This window comes from Myotis brandtii, unplaced genomic scaffold, assembly GCF_000412655.1.
Source record: "Myotis brandtii unplaced genomic scaffold, ASM41265v1 scaffold152, whole genome shotgun sequence".
Taxonomy (NCBI): domain Eukaryota; kingdom Metazoa; phylum Chordata; class Mammalia; order Chiroptera; family Vespertilionidae; genus Myotis; species Myotis brandtii.
The window spans coordinates 1329014-1351079 of record NW_005355502.1 but is presented as its reverse complement, the minus strand read 5'-3'; the positions used below and the strand labels follow the sequence as shown (position 1 = coordinate 1351079).

Sequence of the window (22066 nt, the reverse complement as noted above, 5' to 3'; positions counted from 1 at the left end):
CAGCCTTCCTGTGGTTCTGGATGATGTCCGTTTTGTCTTTTAATTGTATTTTTGAAGTGGTTGTGCGAGGCAGCAATTTCCGGTGTTTACCTATGCCGCCATCTTGGTTTCTCTATTCCCACTTTTATTATGTTGAGGTATGATCCCTCTACTCCCACTTTGCTGAGAGTTTTTATCAAGAAAGGGTGTTGGATTTTGTCGAATGCTTTTTCTGCATCAATTGATATAATTATGTAATTTTTATCCCTCAATGTGTTTATGTGATGTATACATTTATTGATTTGCGGATATTGTACCATCTTTGCATCCCCGGAATAAATCCCACTTGGTTATGGTGTATGACCTTTCTAATGTATTGCTGAATCTGATTTGCTAGAATTTTGTTGAGGATTTTAGCATCTATGTTCATCAAGGATATTGGCTTGTAGTTCTCTTTTTTTGTGGTGTCTTTATCTGATTTTGGAATTAGGGTAATGCTGGCTTCATAGAAAGAGCTTGGAAGTGTGCCTTCCACTTGAATTTTTTTAAAAATATATTTTATTGATTTTTTTACAGAGAGGAAGGGAGAGGGATAGAGAGTTAGAAACATCGATGAGAGAGAAACATTGATCAGCTGCCTCCTGCACACTCCCTATTGGGAATGTGCCCACAACCGAGGTACATGCCCTTGACCGGAATCAAACCTGGGACACTTGAGTCTGCAGGCTGACGCTCTATCCACTGAGCCAAACTGGTTAGGGCCCTGTTGAATTTTTTGAAATAGTCTGAAGAGGATAGGTTTTAGTTCTTCTTCGAATGCTTGGTAGAGCTCCCCTGTAAAGCCATCCAGACCAGGGCTTTTGTTTGCTGGAAGATTTTTGATCACTGCTTCAATTTCATTGGTAGTTATCAGGTCTATTCAGGTTTTTTAATTCTTCCTGATTGAGTTTTTGGAGTTTGTATTTTTCTAAGAATATGTCCATTTTTGTTGGAATAGAATTGTACATAGTATTTTTTCATAATCATTTGTATTTCTGTGGGATCGGTTATTACTTCACCTCTTTCATTTCTGATTTTGTTTATTTGGGTCCTCTCTCTTTGCTTCTTGGTGAGCCTGGCTACAGGTTCATCAATATTGTTTATCTTTTCAAACAACCAGCTCTTGGTTTTGTTGATCTTTTGTATTGTTTTTTGGTCTCTATGTCATTTATATCTGCTCTGATCTTTATTATTCCCTTCCTTCAACTTATGCTGGGCTTTTCTTGTTGCTCTCTTTCAAACTATTTGAGCTGTAGGGTTAGGTAATTTATTACCATTTTTTTCTTGTTTTTGAGGTAGGCTTGTAGAGCTATGAACTTCCCATTTAAGACTGCTTTCACTGTGTCCCATAGATTTTGGATTGTTGTGTTTTCATTGTCATTTGTTGCCATGATGCTTTTTATTTCTTCTTTGATCTCTTTGGTAACTCAATCATTGTTTAATAGCATGCTATTTAGCCTCCAGGTGTTTGATTTTTTTATTGTTTTTATTGTAGTTGATTTCTAGTTTTATGCCATTGTGATCTGAGAAGATGCTTGATATGATTTCTATATTTGTGAATTTGAAGAGACTTTGCCCGTGTCCCAATATGTGCTCTATTTTTGAAAATGACCCATGTGCACTTGAGAAGAATGTATATTCTGTGGCTTTGGGGTGAAATGTTCTGAAGATATCAATTAATCTCATCTGATCTAGTGAGTCATTTAGGATTGATGTTTCTTTGCTGATTTTTTGTTTAGAGGATTTGTCCAGTGGTGTTAATGGGGTATTAAAGTCTCCTACTATGACTATATTGCTGTAAGTCTCTCCCTTGATATGTTGATTTCTAGTTTTATGCCATTGTGATCTGAGAAGATGCTTGATATGATTTCTATATTTGTGAATTTGAAGAGACTTTGCCCGTGTCCCAATATGTGCTCTATTTTTGAAAATGACCCATGTGCACTTGAGAAGAATGTATATTCTGTGGCTTTGGGGTGAAATGTTCTGAAGATATCAATAATCTCATCATGTCCTTCACATTGAGATCTAATTTGTCAGATATAAGTATTGCTACCCCAGCTTATTTTAATTTTTGTTCACCTGAAAACCTTTTTTCATCCCTTCACCATCAGTCTGTGTGAGTCCTTTGTTCTGAGGTGGGTCTCATGTAGACAGCAGATATATGGGTCATGTTTTCTTATCCACTCAGTTACTCTATGTTTTTTGATTGGGGCATTTAATCCATTTACATTTAAAGTTATTATTGATAGGTACTTGTTTGTCGCCATTTTTATTCTTTACACCTGTGTTCCTTCTTCCCTTCTTATTTTACAGCAGACCCTTTAGCATTTCTTGCATTGCTGGTTTGGTGGTAATAAACTCCCTTAGTCCTTTTTTGTCTGTGAAGCTCCTGATTTCACCCTCAACTTTGATTGATAGCCTTGCTGGGTACAGTATTCTTGGATTCAGACCCTTGCTCTGCATGACTTTGTATATTTCATTCCATTCCCTTCTTGCCTGATGTGTTTCTGTTGAGAAATCAGTCGATAGTCTGATGGGAGATCCCTTGTAGGTAACTTTCTGTCTCTCTCTGGCTGCTTTTAAGATTCTTACTCTGTTGTTGGTGTTTGCCAATTTAATTATAATGTGTCTTGGTGTTAGTCTTTTGGGTTCATCTTGTTTGGGACTCTGTGAGCTTCTATGACTTGTGTGAATTTTTTCTTTTTCCCAGTGTCAGGGAAGTTTCCTGTCATTATTTCTTCAAACAGGTTTTCTATTCCTTGCTCAGTTTCCTCTCCTTCTGGCATCCCTATTATGTGGATGTTGTTTTGTTTTGTGTTGTCCCAAAGTTCCCTCAGGCTCTCCTCCTGTTTTTTAAGTTTCTTTTCTAGTTGTGGTCTGCTTCGGTATTTTTTTCCTACCTTATCTTCTAGCTCACTGATGTGGTCCTCTGCTTCTTCTAGTCTACTGTTGATGCTTTCTATTGTGTTCTTTATTGCAGTTATGTCGTTTTTCTTTCTTCTTGGTTCTTCTTCACTTCCTCTTGGTTCTTACACATATTGCTGAATTTGTCTTCCATTCAGCGTCCTTATGACCATTGCTCTGAATTCTTTCCCTGACATGTTGCTTGCCTCCATTTCATTTACTTCCTTTTCGGTGATTCTTCTATGCAGGCTGTTTCTTTGTCTCCCCATGATTACTCCTCTCAGGGTGTCTGGTTATGTAGCTCTCTCTCTCCTGTGTTGACTCAGAGGCACAAAATACAACATGACAAGACACAATGCACAGGGCACCCAACACAAATGTATTCACGATACTAATAACCCCAAATAAGGGTGACCACCAGAGAAGAGAATTAGAGTGAAAAGAGTGCAAAAATGATATTGAGAAAAGGAAAAAAATGTAAGAAAAAAAAGAAAAAAGAAGGGGGAAAATATATGTAAATGGGGAGAAAACTCTAAAAAAACAACTAATTCAAAAAATGCAAACAACAAACAACAACTAATCCAAAAAATGCAAACAATAAACACTCAAACAACTACCCCCCAGATGAATCTGAGGAGGTAGAGCTCTCTCTAGGCCAGTGGTGGAGAACCTTTTGAGCTCAGCGTGTCAGCATTTTGAAAAACCCTAACTTAACTTTGGTGCCCTGTCCCATATAGAAATTTTTTAATATTTGCAACCATAGTAAAACAAAGATTTGTATTTTTGATATTTATTTTATATATTTAAATGCCATTTAACAAAGAAAAATCAACCAAAAAAATGAGTTCGCGTGTCACCTCTGACACGCGTGTCATAGGTTCGCCATCACTGCTCTAGGCGATCGATCTCTGACATTTCCCTCTATGGATTGCCTCACCAGCTGTGTTTAATTTGACAATTCCAGGTGGATGTTATTTGATTCAACTGTTCCTTCTATCTGCTCTGTGAGAAGATGCAAAGTCCGTCTGCATATTCGGCACCACTTTGTCTCCCCATGGACAAGCTTTTTAGGTGCCTGCGGTCAGGGAGGCTGGAGTCTCATTGTTCGTGGGTTTGCAGCTGAGACAGCTGATCCCTGGGCATTGTGGTTGTAGGGTCCAGGGAGGCATCTGAGGTTTTCCCGGTTGAAGGTAAGGCTGGGCTTCCGATCACAGCTGCTCTCCCCTTCAAGATGGCATGGTCTCTGCGGCAGAGCCAGCCACTCTGGGAGAGATTTCAGCAGTAGTAGAGGCTGCTTGGCCGGGGGAGCCTCGTCTGCCAGTCCCCAACAGTCCTGTGAAATATAGCTGTCCCTCACTCACAAATACAGACACTCACCACATGTCCACACACTCTCCTTTTGCTCTCTCACTCACATAGTATCTTGCAGCCTGCTGTCCTACTGGCCGCCATCTTGGATTTCCTTTATTTCTTCTTATCTGATCCCTGTGGCTAGGACTTCCAGTACTGTGTTGAATAAGAGTGGTGAAAGTGGACATCCCTGTCTTGTTCCTGTTCTTAAGGGAAACACTTTTAGTTTTGCCCATTGAGAATGATGTTGGCTGTCAGTTTGTCATATATGGCCTTTATTATATTGAGGTATGAACCCTCTAGTCCCACTTTACTAAGAGTTTTATAAAAAAAAAAAAGGGGGGGGGTGCTGGATTTTATCAAATGCTTTTTCTGCATCAATTGATATGATTATGTGATTTTTATCTTTCAATTTGTTTATGTGATGTATCACATTTATTGATTTGTGAATATTGTACCAGCCTTGCATCCCCAGAATAAATCCCACTTTGTTATGGTGTATGATTTTTTAATGTACTGCTGGATCCAATTTGCTAATATTTTGTTGAGAATTTTAGCATATATGTCCATCAGGGATATTGGCCTGTAATTTTCTTTCTTTGTAGTATCTTTATCTGGTTTTGGAATTAGGATAATGCTGGCTTCACAAAAAGAGTTTGAAAGTCTTCCCTCCTCTTGAATTTTTAAAATAGTTTGAGGAGCATAGGTTTTAGTTCTTTGAATGTTTACTAAAACTCACCTCTGAAGCCATCTGTTTCAGAACTTTTGTTTGCTGTGAGGTTTTTTTTTTTAAATTACTGCTTCAATTTCATTCGTTGTTATCAGCCTATTCAGGTTTTCTGATTTTTCCTCATAGAATTTTGGAAGATTGTATGTTTCTAGGAATTTGTCCATTCCACCCAGGTTGCCCAAGTTGTTTATAGTATTTTCTTGCAATCCTTTGTATTTCTGTGATGTCAGTGGTTACTTCACTGTGTTCATTTCTGATTTTATTTCTTTGGGTCCTCTCTCTTTGTTTCTTGATGAGTCTGGCTAAAGTTTCATCAATCTTGTTTATCTCTTCAAAGAACCAGCTCTTGGTTTCAATTGATCTTTTGTATTGCTATTTTAGTCTCTGTGTCATTTATTTCCACTCTTATCTTTATTATTTCCTTCCTTCTATTTACTCTGGACTTTTCTTGTTGTTCTCTTTCAAATTTTTTAAGTTGGGTTAGATAGTTTACTGATCATTTTTCTTGCTTTTTTGAGTTAGGTCTGTAGTGCTATGAACTTCATTCTCAGGACTGCTTTTACTCTGTCCCATAGATTTTGGGTTGTGTGTTCATTTTCATTTGTTTCCAGGAAGTTTTAAATTTCTTGCTTGATCTCATTGTTACCCATTCATTGTTTAACACCATGCTATTTAGCCACCATGTGTTTGAATGTCTTTGAGGTTTTTTGTTTTTTTTTATTGTAGTTGATTTCTAGTTTCATGTCTTTGTGATCCAAGAAGATGCTTATTATAATTTCAATCTTCTTGAACTTGTAGAGACTTATTTTGTGTCCTAACATGTGGTCTGTCTTTAAGAATGTTCCATGTTCACTTGAAAGGATTGTATACACTGCTGCTTTGGGATGAAATGTAAATATCAATTAAATTCTTCTGAGCTAGTGTGTCATTTAGGGTCTGTTTCCTTGTTGTTTTTCTGTCTAAATGATATATCCAATGATATTGGGGAGGGGGAAGTGTTAAAGTCCATTACTATGCCTGTATTGTGTATTGCTGTCAATCTCTCCCTTAAAGTCCACTAAGAGTTTTCTCTCTCTCTCTCTCTCTATCTCTCTCTCTCTCTCTCTCTCTCTCTTCATCTTTCATGGCCTTTGTTTTTAACTTTATTTTTGTTAGATATGAGTATTGCTACCCCAGCTTTTTATTCATTTTTCATTTACATTTGCACGGAATTTTCCCCCCATCACTTCACTTTCAGTTTCTGTGAATTATTTGTTCTGAGGTGGGTCTTTTGTACACAGCTATATATGGGTCATGCTTTTTATCCATTCAGTTTACCTTCTGTCTTTTGATTGGAGCATTTAATTCATTTACCTTTAAGATTATTAGTGATATGTACTTATATATTGCCACTTTTTTTCTTTATACCTATGTTCCTTCTCTCTCAATTTCTTATTCTTAAAGCAGTCTCTTTAATATTTATTGCAATGCTGGTTTGATGATAATGCACTCCTTGAGACTTTTTAATCTGGAAGCTCTTTATTTCATCTTTAATTTTAAATGAAAGTCTTGGATTCAGGTCCTTGATTTTCATTATTTTGAATACTTCATGTCAATCTCTTCTGGCCTGAAGTGTTTCTGTTGAGAAATCAGCTGACAGTCTAATTGGACCTCCCTTGTAGGTAGCTTTCTGTCTCTCTCTTACTGCCTTTAAGATTATTTTTATGTTTTTAACCTTTATCCTTTTAATTATGATGTGTTTTGAAGTAGTTCTATTTATGTTCATCTTGATTGGGACTCTCTGTGCTTCCTGAACTTGTGTGGCTTTTTTCTTCACCAGGTTAGGGAATAATTTCTTTAAACAGATTCTCTATTCCTCGCTCACTTTCTTCTCCTTCCGGCACATCTATGATGCAGATGTTGTTAAGTTTTATGTTGTCCCAAGGTTCCCTTAAAATATCCTCCTGCTTTTTAAATTCTTTTTACTTTTAGTCTCTGCTGCTCTAATTGGGTGTTTTCTTTCTACCTTGTCTTCAAAATCACCGATTCAATCCTTTGCTTCATTCAATCTACTTTTAATTCCTTCCAGTGTATTCTTGATGTCAGATATGGTATGCTTCTCTTCTGACTGGTTCTTGTTCATGGTTTCTATTTCCTTTTTCATGCTATTGAAGTTCCCACTAAGTTCCTTATAATTCTAAGTTCATTAAGCAGTCTTATAACCATTTCTTTGAACTCTACAGCTGATAAATTTCTTGCCTGCGTTTCATTTAGCTCTTTTTCTGGAGATTCCTCATTTTCTTTCATTTGGGGATTGTTTCTTTGTCTCTGCATTTTAGTTGTCTCTGTGTGTTTATTTCTATGTATTAGATAGAACTGCTATGCCTCCCAGTCTTCATGAGGTTGCCTTATGTAATAGGTGTCTTGTGGGACCCAGTGGCACAGTCTCCTGGATCTCCTGAGCTGGATGCTCCAGGAATGTCCCTGTGGGATTATGTGGGTCCTTCTGTTGTAATTGGGTCTTGATTGCTGTTCACCTGCTCATGCATGGGATCAGCCCTCAGACTGGCAGACTATGAGGCTCAACTCCAACCACATCATGCAAGTTTTTGTACAGGTGCTGCCAGGACAAAACAAGATAAAACAACACACACAAAAAACAAGACAACAAAAAACCAACATCATCAATAATAAGAGTAATAAAAGAAAAAAAGAGAAAAAGAGTAAGAGGAGAAAATATATGAAATGAAAGAAGAGAAAAGAAAAAGAAAAAAGATTAGGGAAAGAAAAGTGAGAAAAACAGAATTAGAAATAGAAAGAGAAAAATATGAAATATTAAGGATAGTACCTGAAGCTATCCACTTGGTCTGCAGGTTCCCAGCAACCTGTCCACAGCTATGGTGATCCACAGCCCATGCCTCTGCTGGGCTTGGCGTCACCCAGGAAAAACAAAGCTGTGCTCCAAAGCTGGTTTTATCAGCACAGGGTCCAAAGTCAGGTCAGCAAATGTCCCAAGGCTCCCTGTTATCCATCTCTGCCTGCTTCTACCTGCTGGCCAGCTGCCAGGCTTAGACACTGAAAAGACTTAGTCTCCAAAAGAGCCTACTGTGGAATCTAGAGAATGGGGTCACTGATTTCCTATGAGGGGGAGGTGCCAGTCAGACTTCAGAGAAGATAATAGGTGTCTCCCCACCCCGAGCCACACATCTGACTTTCCTGTTTTTTTTTTTTCTTGACCTCAGCAGAGCAGAAGCCTAGAGGTTGGGTCTACTGGAGGCTGGGGGTGGGTGGCGTCTCCATTGGATCTCCCATGAGGTTCCCTGGAATGTGGGGGAGGAATAGCCCCACCCCAAAGCAATTCACTGACAACGCCTGAGACTGCCCAGCCTTTTAAGCCCCAGCTTATGCCACTGACTCCTCAGTGGGGCCTAAAATTCAGGGTGAGGTGAGGCTGAATTCCAAAGGGCTGGGGGAGTGGGTCCCGGAGAGTGGGGTAGTTGCTTTTCCCCAGGCTGAAGCCCCTTGCAGTGGATTGTTTCTCCCAAGAAAATGGTTGCTGCAGTATCAGAGGATGATCTAGTACCAGGACTCCTGGTGGCTGCTCCCCCACACCTCTCCCCAGTGCTGGCACCCCAGACTCTCCTTAGGTATGCCTGTTCTCACAGCCCTCCCTCTGCCAGAGCCCTGCGTAGTGTCTATGAATAAAAGTTTTGTGCACTGGCCCTTTAAACAGATGGCTTTAACTCCAATGGGCTTGCCTCTTTTTGCCAGACTATAACCCACCACTTTTCTGGATACTATGTGGATGCCTGTTCCTGGCTCTGGGTGCTGTGGCCTGGGAAGCCCAGTCAGGGACTAGGTCCTCTCTCAGACGGACCTCCGGCAGCCAAGGTATTCCTCCATAGCCTCAGCCTGCGGCCCCTGGGAGCGGGGCCAGCACTTTGATCACCCGAACCCTTCCTACTGGTCCCCATGTGATTTCTGCAGACCCCAGTGAAAAGTCTCCTTTTCAGCCTGGCCAGTGTTGCTCAGTGGTTGATCGTCAACCCATGAACCAAGAGGACACTGGTTCAATTCTCAGTCAGGGCATATTCAGTCAGGATTGCTGGCTTGATCCCCAGTAGGGGGTGTGCAGAAGGCAGTCAATCAATGTTTCCCATCAATTTTTTATCTCTCTCTCCCTTCCTCTCTCTCTAACATCAATAAAAACTTTTTTTTTAGTCTCCTCTTCAGACAGTCTCCAGTTAGTATTATTCCCCAATTTAGGTCTAGCTTCCAGTTTTGTTCTGTGGGGTGTTTACAGAAAGATCCCTGCCTACTCCCCCACCATCTTAAACATGAATTCTTTTTTAAATCCAATAGAAAGTAATTAAAGTTTTTTAAATCTTGGGGTCAAAATGAGCTAATGCATGTTTTTTTTTTCTTTTTATGATCTGCTTACTTGAATCAGAATCCAAAAATGTCTACATAATTGCAATGGTCTCTGGAATTTCTCTTCCTCTGTGGGTCTCCCTTCCATCTTCTCTGTTTTTTCCTTGCAACTGGGTCATTTGTCTCCAAATCTAGATTTTGCTCATTGCATCTCTATGGTGTCATTTAACGTGTTCCTCTGTCCTCTTTATTCCCTGTAAATTTTTAATAACCGATTTAATCTTTCTACTGATCTAATCTTTGTTCCTGCTCTGCTTTGATGGATAGCAGTCGCTGCTCACATCTGCTGCCGGCACCGGCCCCACTCACACCCGCTGCTGGCACCAGCCACAATCGCTCCACACCATCAGCAGGTGCGAGCAGGGCTAGCACCATCAGCGTGTGGGAGCAGTGGCAGTGGGGGCGGGGCTGCCGGCAGACAGAACACCAGGGGCCGCAGCAGGAGGGGCTGGGTGGGGGCGTGGAGGATGGGCCACGACCCGCCCCTGTGCCCACCACAGCCTCGCAGCCCACAATTCCTTTCAAGGTGCATGAATTTGTGCACTGGGCCCCTACTTAAAAATAAATGAATAGAGTGAAACTTGAATAAGGACATAAATAGAAGTAAACAATAACTCTGATTTGTTGTATACATACCAAACTTTCTACCTTACAATAAAAACAGAACATTCTTTTTAACTGTCCATAGAACATTTTTTAAAAATTGACCATATTTTAGAACTTGAGAAAAACTTTAAAGAAACAGGAATTATATAGGCCATGTCCTGTTATGATAGTGAGTATCAGTGATCTATTGCCACATGAAGAATCATCCCCAAACTAGCAGCTTAAAATACAAACCTACATCATCTCACAGGTCTGTGGGTCAGACACCCAGACACACCTGAGCTGGGTGCCTCTGGGTCCAGGTCTGTCATGAGGTTGAAGCCAGAAGGTCAGCCAAGCTGCCTTCCCAGCCAGGAGCTCAACTGGGTGAGGATCCACTTCCAGGCGCACTTACGTGCCTGTGAGTGGATTCAGTTCCTCACGGCTGTTGGCCAGAAACGGCCCTCTGTTCCTTGCTACATGGCCTCTACATAGAGCAGCTTGCATGGCAGCTGGCTTCCCACGGGGTCAGGGGGGAGTGGGAGGAGGAAGGGAGAGGAAGAGAGAGAGAGAGAGAGAGAGAGAGAGAGAGAGAGAGAGAGGAGAGAGGAGAGAGAGAGGAGAGAGGAGAGAGAGATCATAGTCTTTTGTCACCTACTTGGAAGTGACATCTCATCTCTTTTGCCATATTATTTGTTAGAAGTAAGTTACTTGAGCCCAAACTCAAGAGGAGACAATTGCACAGGGATAAATACCAGGAGGTCATGGGGATCTATGGGGACATTATCAGAGGCTGCTTACCACACAGTTCAATTAGAAATAAAACCCAAATTAACTTTCATAAATTACTTTTAAGAAAAAAAAGAACATTAAAACTGTCATAACAGAATTAAGTTTTCTTAAGATAATAGCCAAATTAATGTATGTCACTACAGCTGTTCTCAGTGGTCTGTCTCTTATTCGTTCCATTAATATTGATTATTTTCTGTGTGCCAGACACTCTTCTTTTTTTAATATATTTTCTTTTATTGATTTCAGAGAGGAAGGAAGAGGGAGAGAGAGACAGAAACATCGATGATGAGAGAGAATCATTGATCAGCTGCCTCCTGCACGCCCCCCACTGGGGATCGAGCCCGCAACCCAGGCACGTGCCCCTGGCCAGAATCGAACCTGGGACCCCTCTGTCTGAAGGCTGATGCTCTATCCACTGAGCCAAACAGGCCAGGGCCAGACACTCTTCTAAATACTGGAGATACAAACAGGAATTAAGGGGATGAATCTGCATTGATAGACTTTACAATTTAGTGAGTGACAGCAAATACTTGTATAGTGATGATTATAGACCAGGCTCAATTATGAGCATTTTGTATATATATTATCTTATTAAATACTAAAATGGTACTTTTTTGTTCCCATTTTATATGTCTGAGGTACACAGAGGTTAAGTGACCTAGCCAAGGTCACATGGCTACTAAGTGGCAAAGTTGGGATTTGAACCTAGCCTGTCTCACTCTAGAACCTGTCCACTGAACTCTGTATTATTCTACCTCATCAGGAAAAGGGAGAAGTAAAGTTAAGATCTGCTTGTTGCTGATATAGATGAAGGAGACAAACCTCTGGACAGGTCTTCCCTGGTCACTCCAGCTAAAGCAGCCCTTCAATCCCATTCACTAGTCACTCTGCCCTCTTTTATTTTCTTCAGAGTATTTGGCCCTATCAGTAATATTTCATCTTTTTCTATGTATGGTTTTATCCAGTCATCCATCCATCCATCCATGTATGTTTGTTGTCCAGCCCTTCTCCAACTAAAATACAAATTCCATGGAGGTAGGGAGCGTAACAATGTACTTCATTAATATAGCCCTGATGCCTAGATCAGTTCTTGGAATGTAGTAGGCACTCATGTAATGAATGAAAGAATAATGTGTTATGCTCACATACTGTATACTAGTATATATATAGTAAGTTATACATATACATATACATATACATATACATATACATATACATATACATTTACCTGTACAGGAAAACATCTAAAAGTATTTAACCACCAAACACAGTTTCCATCAGCTATCTCTGGGAGGTGGGATTATACGTAGTATAGTATATGTATCTTGTATCAGGAGATTGGATTTTGGGTGAACAATGCTGTGACTTTGAAAATCACAAAATGGAAAGTTCAAATATCAGTGGGCTATCTTTACTTTCAGGTGCTTAGAATTTGAGTCGAAACTTGAGAGCTACAACAAGGAACTAGAAGGCTTTAGAAAACGTGAAGTGATGTCTACGGAAGAAATGAAGAACAATGTTGAAAAGCTTAACGAGCTTTCCAAGAACCTTGATCAGGCGCTGGTGGAATTTGAGGTTTGGAGCCTTGGGATGGGTCTATGACTCTACTATTCTGTTGGTTCTGGTCCTTGGTCTTGTATTTTTCTAACATCACCTGTCAGCTGGATAGCACTGATTGACTGATTAATTGATTGATTGATTGACCAGTTCTTTCATTGGTACTTTCAGCTACCTTTTTCTACACTCCTACATTATACTAGTTCTTTTGTTAGTCATTGAGTAGACAGAGAAGAAATTATAATAGAATAATTGCTCACATATATTGAACATTCAGTATGTGCTCAACAGTGTACAAAGGGCTTCATATGAACTGTATCACTTAATGCCCATAACAAACCTCTGAGGTAGGTACTGTTATTACCTCCATTTATGTTAATTTAAAATGAGAGAACTAAGACTTGGAGAAGCTAAGTAACTTCTCCTGAAGGTCAACTAGTAAGTTATTTTTTAAAAATATATATTTTTATTGATTTCAGTGAGAAAGGGAGAGGGAGAGATAGAAACATGAAGATGAGAGAGAATCATTGATTGGCTGCCTCCTGCACAACCCCTACTGGGGATCAAGCCCACAACCTGGGCATGTGCCCTGACTGGGAATCGAACCATGATCTCCTGGTTCATAGGTCGATGCTCAACCACTGAGCCATGCTGGCTGGGCTCCACTAGTAAGTTCTTTAACTATGAAAGTTCTTACCTCTGAGGCAAGTTGACACAAGAAGGCAGCATCATGTAAACAGCAAATGTACACATGGAAACTGTGGAAATGGAGCTATAGATATGTCACAGTGGGAACAAAGCTGGTGAAGCAAGTAGCAAATTACCCTAGAGGTTCACCCAACTAGTCCTCAGCTGCCGTGGCCCTCACAGATACAGAGGGGTCTTCTTGATTGAGTCCCCGCCTTATTTTCCTCTTGCTAACAAGCATCTTCCTCAACTTGGTGTTCAAAACATTGAAGAATTTGCTGGGTGGCTTCTAGGGGTCAGGAGAACCACCAACCTAATAGACAATATCCCCCTTTGCCTGCAGTTGATCAATAAGGAGGAGGAGCTGTTGGGAAAGGAGAAGAGTACCTTCCCTCTTCTGCAAACCGTGATGACCAACAAAGTACCCTACGAACAGCTGTGGGTGACGACCTATGAGTTCAGCATCAAGTCAGAGGAGTGGATGAACGGTATGCCGCAGTCCCCCTACGCTGGGGCAGGATGGGGATGGAGTAATGGGTTCACCCTAGCCAGTTCTGAAATAAAGTTTGATCTTCGAATTCTGGCTGGACTTCGCAACATATTCTGATGCTCTGGATGAAGGCAGCCACAGTCAATTTTTCTGATATGATAATGATGGAAGGTGGGGATCAAAGAGCCAGACCTATTGCCAGGGTAAAGCCAAATAGGCAACCGTCCAGAGACATGAATTGGGTAGTGACTCAGAGAGGTAGAAGGTGGGAGAACAAAATAGCGGCTCCATTAGTGTGCTGTTGCAAAAAAAGGCCAAAGTGCCATAGGCATCTATAAACTACTCCTTTTACTCTAGAGATATTGAGATAGGAGAGATATTGAGAAGGTAGAGCCAACAGAACTTGATGATTGATCTGATGTGGGGCAAGGGGGCAGAGAGGGAGAATGAAGGGTCAGGATGACTTCCATACTCTTAGCTTAGGCAAGCTGGTAGATATCGCTGTCACCAAACATCAGTGTCCTTGTCTTTGGCTTATCTTTTTGTTCTTTTGACAGCGTCCTTCACAGAACAGAAGTTTTTCATTTTAATGATGTCTAGCTTGTCATTTCTTTTATATATCATGCCTTTAGTGTTGTACCTAACAGGTTATCACCAAACCCACAGTCATCTAAATTATGTTATCTCCTAGAATTTTATAGTTTTACATTTTACATTTAAGTCAATTATCCATTTTGAGTTAATTTTTGTGAAAGGTATAAGGTCTGCATCTAGATTCATTTTTTTGCTTGTGAATATCCAGTTGTTCTAACATCATTTGTTGAAAAATTATTATTTCTCCATTATATTACCTTTTATCCTTCCAGAAATATCAGCTGACTATATGTGGGTCTATTTCTGGGCTCTCTATTCTGTTAAATTGACTATTTGTCTTCTCTTTCATAAATACCACACTTGATTATTGTAGCTTTATAGTAAGTCTTGAAGTTACTGGAAAATGTCAGTCCCCCAACTTTATTATTATATTGACTATTTGGGGTCTTTCATGTCTCCAAATAAACTTTAGAACCAATTTTTCAATATCCAAAAAAAAACATAACTTGCTGGGATTTTTATTGGGATTGTGTTGAATCTATACTCAAGTTGGGAAGAACTAACATCTTTAACATTGTTGAGGACTTGTATGCATGCATATAAGCATAACCAATGGACATAAGACACTGGGGGGGGCGGGGTAAGGGAGGCCAGGGGATTGTCAAGTGCGGGGGGGGGGAAAAAAGGAGAAACATGTAATACTCTTTGTAATAATTTAAGCAATAAAAATATATATTTAAAAAAAAAAAAAACATTGTTGAATGTTTCTATCCATGAACATGGACTATCTCTCCAATTATTCTCTCTGACTTCTGTCATCAGAGTTTTTTAGTTTTAATTATACAGATGTTGTACATATTTTGTTAGACTTATGTCTGCGTATTTTAATTTTAGGAGTGCTAATGTGAATGGATGTGTGCTTTTAATTTCAAGTTCCATTTGTTCACTAGTGGTATAAAGGAAAGCAGCCCTGGCTAGGTAGCTAAGTTGGTTGGAGGTTCATCATTATATGCCAGGGTTGAGGGTTTGACCCACATTCAGGGCACATACAGGAATCAACCAATGAATTAGTGTTGTACCTAACAGGAGCAACAAATCAATGTCTCCCTCTCTCTCTCTTCTTCTCTCCCTCTCTCCCTCTTTCTCTCTCACCCCCTTAAAAATTAATAAATTAAAAATAAAAAAGAAAGCAATTGAGTTTTATATATTAACCTTGTATCCTGCAACCTTGCTATAACTGTGAATTAGTTCCAGGAGTGGGGTTTTTTTTTTAATTCTTTCAGATTTTCTATATAAAAGATTGTGTCGGTGGCAAACAGTTGTATGTCTTCCTTCTCAATCTGCATACCTTATACCTCCTATCCTTATCTTTGCACTGGCTAGGATTTCCATTAAATGATGTTGAAAGGATGGTTAAAGGGGACATTATTGCATTGTTCCTGATTGTAGTGGGAAAGATTGTAGTGTCTTATCATTAAGTATGATTTTAGCTGTAGGTTTTTTGTATATGTTCTTTATATCAAGTCAAGGAAATCCCCCTCTATTTCTCCTTTGCTAAGAATGATTATCATGAATGGGTGTTGGATTTTGTCAAATGCTTTTTCTGAATCTATTAATATCATCATGTGATTTTTCTTCTTTAGCCTGTTGATGAAATAGATTACATTAATTGATTTTTCAAATGTTGAAACAGCTTTACATACCTGGAATAATAAATCCCAACTGATTGTGGTATATAATTCTATTTTATATATTATTAGATTCAATTTGCTAATATTTTGTTGGGGATTTTGCATCTATATTAATGAAAGATATTGGTCTTTAATTTCCTTTTATGTTAATGCCTTTGTCTGTTTGGTATTAGGGTAATGCTGGTTTCAAAGAAGGAATTAGGAAGTATTTCCTCTGTTTCTGCCTTCTGGGAGAGATTGTAGAAAATTGGTATCATTTCTATCTAAAATGATTGGTAGAATTCACCAGTGAACCCATCTGGGCCTGGTGCTTTCTGTTTTGGAAAGTTATTGACTATTGTTCAATTTATTAAATAGATACAGGCCTATTCAGATTGTCTATTTTTTCTTGTGTGAGTTTGGGTAAATTGTATCTTTCAAGGAATTGGTCCATTCCATCTAGGTTATGAAATTTGTGGTCATGAAGGAGTTCAGGATATTCCTTAATTATCCTTTTAATGTTCCTGAGATGTGCATTAATGTCCCCTTTTTCATTCTGATATCAATAATTTGTGTCTTTTTCTTGGTTAGCCTGGCTGAAGGTTATTAATTTTATTAATATTTTCAAAGAACCAGCTTTTTGTTTTATTATTTCTCTTTTTCTGCTTGCTTTGGATTTAATTTTCTCTTCTATATACAACAACTTTTGATGAGTTATATTTTCTTTTTCTTTGGCTAAAAATATTTTTTAACTTCTCTTGAGATTTTGTCTTTGACCTGTGTTACTTATAATTACATTATTTAATTTCAAAGTATTTTGGGATTTTACCAGCTAGCTTTCTGTTATTGAGTTATGAGAGTGAAAATCCTTGCCTTCTTCCTGATCTAAGGGAAAAAGTATTCCATCTTCTACCATTAAGTAAAATGGGTTGTTTTGTTTTATTTTTTAAAACCACTTGATGGTAGTATGATTGACATGTAAAAAGCTGTATATATTTAATGAATATAAAAGTATAACATTAGTGTAGCTTTTTACAGTTACCCTTTATCAGACTAAGGAAGTTCCTTTCTATTCCTAGTCTGTTGAGAGGTTTTTAGCATGAATGATATTGAATTTTGTCAAATGCTTTTTCTGCATCAACTGATGTTATCACATGATTTTCCTTGTTTAGAGTGTTAATATGGTATATTACATTGTTTGCTTTTCAAATATGAAACCTGCCTTGCATTCCCACAACAAAGCCCACTTAGACATGGTATATTATTCTTTTTACATATTACATGGAACTCGTGTACATTTTTTCTGTCTTTTTAAAAAATTTTAATTTTTGATTAGTTAACAAAAATGTTGGGTTGTTGAAGCATGTTAGCAATTAATGGAGCTATATCCACGAAGCTATGTTTAGTCTCAGTAGCCTTCAAAGAAAAGTTTTTGAGTACATTTGCAACATCATGATGCAAGAATTCATACTAACTTGAAAGATTGAAGGGGAAGGAAGCCACATCATGCAAGATTTTGACTGAATGTGTAACCTGCTAAAGGGTCCCTATAAGAGAAAAGGCAGAGAAGGAAATTAATGTTTGGGGGGTACTTTTTTAAAAAAATGAAGTTTCATTCTTTTAAAATAATCTATTTTTAAAGAATTTCAAGCTTACATAGAAGTTGCTAAAACTGTACAGAGAACTCCCGCTCGCATTCACCCACATTCTCCAGTGGCTACTGTTTCTCAGCATTTGTGGAGCATCTATAACCAGTGCTAACACCAGTTCCCTGTCCACATTGCACCACATGGCAGGGGTAGGTTAGCCACTGTGCTTACCTCACTTCACTTCCACGGTCACCCTGTGTCACAGGCAATGCTCTCAAAGTTCAGAAAGTTTAGTAAGCCTGCTCGCTTCACTGGCAAAGGCAATGTTTCAGACGCAGACCCAAATCCAGGCCTGTGCTTGCTCCAGTACCCGCTCCCCAGGCCCGGTTCTGAGCTCAGGGAATTAAAGGTGCATGTGGCTGACATCTGCTTGGGGATCTGACCCTTCCCTCCATTCGTCTTTTTTATTCCAGGACCCCTCTTTGTGCTGAACGCTGAGGAGATTGCAGAGGAAATAGGGAATATGTGGAGGACAATGTATAAATTGACCAAGACCTTAGCTGACATACCTGCACCCAGGCGCTTGGCCGAGAACGTGAGGATGAAGATTGACAAGTTCAAGCAGCACATCCCTATTCTCAACATTTCCTGTAACCCAGGAATGAAGGACCGGCACTGGCAACAGGTCCTGTCACTGTCAACCCCCTGCCCAGCCCATTCCTGGTCCTGGTAGCCCCGAGAAGGCAGGAACCATTCCTAGGTCAAGCTTTTTCTGAAAGGAGAATCTACTGGAAGCCAAGGGGGTAGGAAGGGGGTGAGAGCCTTTTGACATTAGGGAATGGGCAGGATAAGGGATGCACTGCCTTCCGCATGAGCAGGTCTCCCTGTGCTTTGGGAACCCCGTTGCTGGTAGTTGAGTGCTGTTTCAGCCCGTGGCCACGCAGGCTCTCCTTACCTCCTTTCTTGGCAAAGAGCTGCTCCAGGTTCTACAGGGGACAAGGGTATTGAAGTGCAGTGGCAGGGGCCTTGCTTTGCTCCTCGACCTAGGCTGCACAGAAGAGAAATCCGCATCCCTTCCTGGGTCTCCAAACACGCCGGACTCCTGCTTGCGCTGACTGTGCTGGAGTCCCGGCATCCAACAGGCTATGCTCAGAAACAAGTGTCCACTCCTCTTTCAGCCCTTTGAGTCTTTAAATGAGAATAACAAACGACCTTCCTAAAAATAGTTGGGATTTTTATAAGCAACCAAGTGTGAGGGTGATAAGTGTGGTGTGAACACTAACCAGAGAAAAGGAAAGGGCACTGCTCCTGTAACAATGATCGTATGCCAGGCTAGCAATGCCCTGAGCAGACTCAACCCGGGAGCTGCTCTGTGTGGAGGTGGAGATGGGTGCCCACAGGCGGACTGCGCTCTGACTTGGCCTGGAATTCCCCCTCTCGGGACCACACACAAGACGGAGGGCATCGTCCTCAGAAGGTCCCACTCTGGGGGCTCACCCATGACTTGCACAGAAGGATGCCCTGGCGCAGTTGCTGGGAGCATTTGGTCTCCCTGGGAAACAGAGATCTGAACGCATGAGAGATCCAGGAGTGTTCTGTGGAGGGCAGCCGCTTTCCATTTCCCAGGAGCCTTCAAGCTCCAGATGTAAGGAGGGGCAGAGGAGAGGTCATCTGAGTAGGTTTCTAGTCTTGATCTGCCCCAGCAGCGGGGTCTACAGAGGGCAGCTGCCCTCCCTTGGTGCTCAGAGGGTGCCTCTCCCTGTGGACCTAGCCTGACTAGAACTGACCATTGGAGGCCTGGGAGGGGGAGCAGGGCTAGGTCTCTTCGTGAGATGGCACCATAGAAAGCACCCTCATCAATGTCCATGGTGGCTAGACAACACTCAGGGCCCTTAGAGATCCACCCCTCCACTGGCGCTACACCTGTGAGGATGCTGCCCTCGCGCATTGAAATACAGACCATTCCCCGACAATCATAATCCTCATTGTAGACCACCTAGAGCAGCGGTTCTCAACCTGTGGGTCGCGACCCCTTTGGCGGTCGAAAGACCCTTTCACAGGGGTCGCCTAAGACCATCCTGCATATCAGATATTTACATTATGATTCATAACAGTAGCAACATTACAGTTTTGAAGTAGCAACGAAAATAATTTTATGGTTGGGTCACAACATGAAGAACTGTATTTAAAGGGCCAGAAGGTTGAGAACCACTGACCTAGATGGACAGATTGGGAAAAAATGCCTCTTAGAAGTAAAATCGTACAACAACAGTGGCTAAGCCACAGTGAATGCCAGGTGTTACTGGGTTCTGTGTTGCATACTTCACGTGGACTCTCTTACGTCACCTCCCAGCAACCCTTTGACATAGGGACTCTGATTATCTCCACTTCCCAGATAAGAAAACTAAGTCTTAGAGAGATTAAGTTGTCACGTGGCTAGAAAGTAAGGAGGGGAGAATTGGTCTCTAGCTCAGCCTAGACAGGTAAAAAGGGAGCAAGAAGTAGCAGATGAGAGGGAGTGGGAGTGGGGGCCGCAAGCTGTGGGTGACAGTGGCGTGTGACCAGGGAGTGGCTGCAGAGGAAGGACCCTGATGGGGCAGCCCAGTGGGCAAGCTCAGAAAGAACACAGACCACCAGGTAGTCTCAGGCTGCCCCAGGCCCAGCCCCTTCCTGCCTGCATTGCTGGTCACACCCTGAGCCGCCCCTGACAGCCCAGCCTGGGAGGCCCTTCTCACCCTAGTGCCTAACTCAGGAGACCATTCGCTGGCTCTGGTTCTGGCAGGGGAAGGCTAAACCGCCTGTAGCTCTCAGGCTGGGTTCTGGGGTGGCCACTTCACAGGACTTGGGCAGAAAGGCTGGTCCTATGTTTGGGGCCCAGACTTTGCTGCTATCGGCACAGTGGTTGCTGCGACAGTTTAAACAAGACGGGACAGGCTGAACTTGGCCTTGGGAAGAAACCCCACTGAGGAGCAGCAGGGCTGGCCCTATGGGCAGTGCTGCCATAGAAATAGAATGTGAACATTTGTGTAATTTTTAGAGTTTCTAGTAGCCATGTTTTTATTTTTTAAAATATATTGTTATTGATTTCAGTGAGGAAGGGAGAGGGAGAGAGAGAGAAACATCAATGATGAGAGAGAATCATTGATTGGCTGCCTCCTGAATGCCCCCTACTGGGGATCCAGCCTGCAACCCGGGTATGTGCCCTTGGCTGGAATCGAACCTGGGACCCTTTGGTCTGCAGGCCACTGCTCTATCCACTGAGCCAAACCAGCTAGGGCAGTAGCCACATTTTTAAAGGCAAAAACAGGCTAAATAAATTTCATGAATAAATTTTATCTCACCAAACTTAACCAAAATATTGTCATTTCAACAGGTAATCAACATAAAAATGTTAACAAGGTATTTTACAGGACCTTTTCCATGCTGAGTCTGAACGTGGTGTGCTCCCCACTCACAGCACATCCGCTCGGACTAGCCCACCAGGGCCCCGGCTCCGGGTGGGACAGCACGGTTCTGGGCTCTTGGACTAGCACACTGGGCGCTTGTTCACTGACATAGTTCACAACGCGATTTAAGTAATAAAACGACCGACCTCCGAGGGTTCGGGGCCAAGTACTATGCCAGGTGCTTTGCGCAGCTGTCACTTAGTCCAGGGAACAGCGCGCTCTAAGCTCCGAAGGCACGAGCCAGGGCCCGCAGGGCCGCCTCCGGATGCGGGCTGTGGACGCGGTGTGGGCTGCGCTCTCGCCTTCTGCAGCGAGTAACCTGCACCGCGGTACATGGAAGACCCGAGGGAGATGGGCAAGAGCCTTGGAGTCAGAATGGAGCCAGGTCCCAGTTCCACCATTTACGAGCTGATGGTCTTGGACAAGATACTTAATGTCCTTGCCGTAGTTTCCTGATATGTAAAATGGGGATAGTAATACATTAGAGCCTTCCTCGTGGTGTTGGGAGAATGAAAGAAGCACATAACAGTCTTAAAACAGTGCCCATACAGAGTGACCGCTCAATAAATGTTAATTACCTTCTTATTCCCATCGCCGTAGTGGCCCTCCGTGTCCTCAGAGCCCGGGTGGGAGCCACCTGCATGGCTGGCGCACTCATGCCTTCACCCATAGCCGGTCACTGATCTACGCACGCCAGGCCCAGGGGCTCAGGCGGAATAGACAGAACATGGCACAGCTTCACCCCTTCCTGCTCTGACATTTGTAGCCCCGGGGACGGGGGTGCTGGACAGTGACAAACCTGGGCGGGGGGGCGGGGGGTCCCCGAGCCTCCCACCTCCACCTGGTGCTGCTCAGGTCTCTCACTTCCTGAGAAGGTGCTCAACGCCCCAGAGACTTCGCTGAACGCTTCCCTGGGGTGTGGTCACTAAAAGCTGCGCGGAGGGTAGTGCTTACAACAAAGAAAACACGGCTACGGTTTCCAGCAAGTTAGCACCTGGGAGGGGGAGGTACCGTAGAGGATGGCTGCCTCCTTCTGCATCCTCACATCCTCGCGTCCTCGGGTGCCTGTCACCTGGTCTCAGGACTTGCTCCTTCTGTTCAGCAAACCCCGGCTTCTGTCACAGGCCAGGCTTTGCATGAGGCCCTAGAATCACACAGTCCCACTCCCTAAGACACTCAGGGCTGCCCGGCGCCCAGTGCTGGCGCCAGACCGGCGCCCAGTGCTGGCGCCAGACCAGCGC

The 22066-nt window shown here is 42.0% G+C and overlaps 1 protein-coding gene across 1 annotated transcript in view; it reads left to right on the top strand.

Annotated features, from left to right (window-relative positions):
• Positions 1 to 22066, top strand: part of DNAH3 (dynein, axonemal, heavy chain 3) — a 219115-nt gene that overhangs the window by 45450 nt on the left and 151599 nt on the right. The window contains exons 16-18 of the mRNA XM_014535835.1: positions 12214 to 12367; positions 13380 to 13524; positions 17853 to 18064. Coding sequence (XP_014391321.1) covers positions 12214 to 12367; positions 13380 to 13524; positions 17853 to 18064 — 511 coding nt within the window. The remainder of the gene's footprint in view (positions 1 to 12213; positions 12368 to 13379; positions 13525 to 17852; positions 18065 to 22066) is intronic.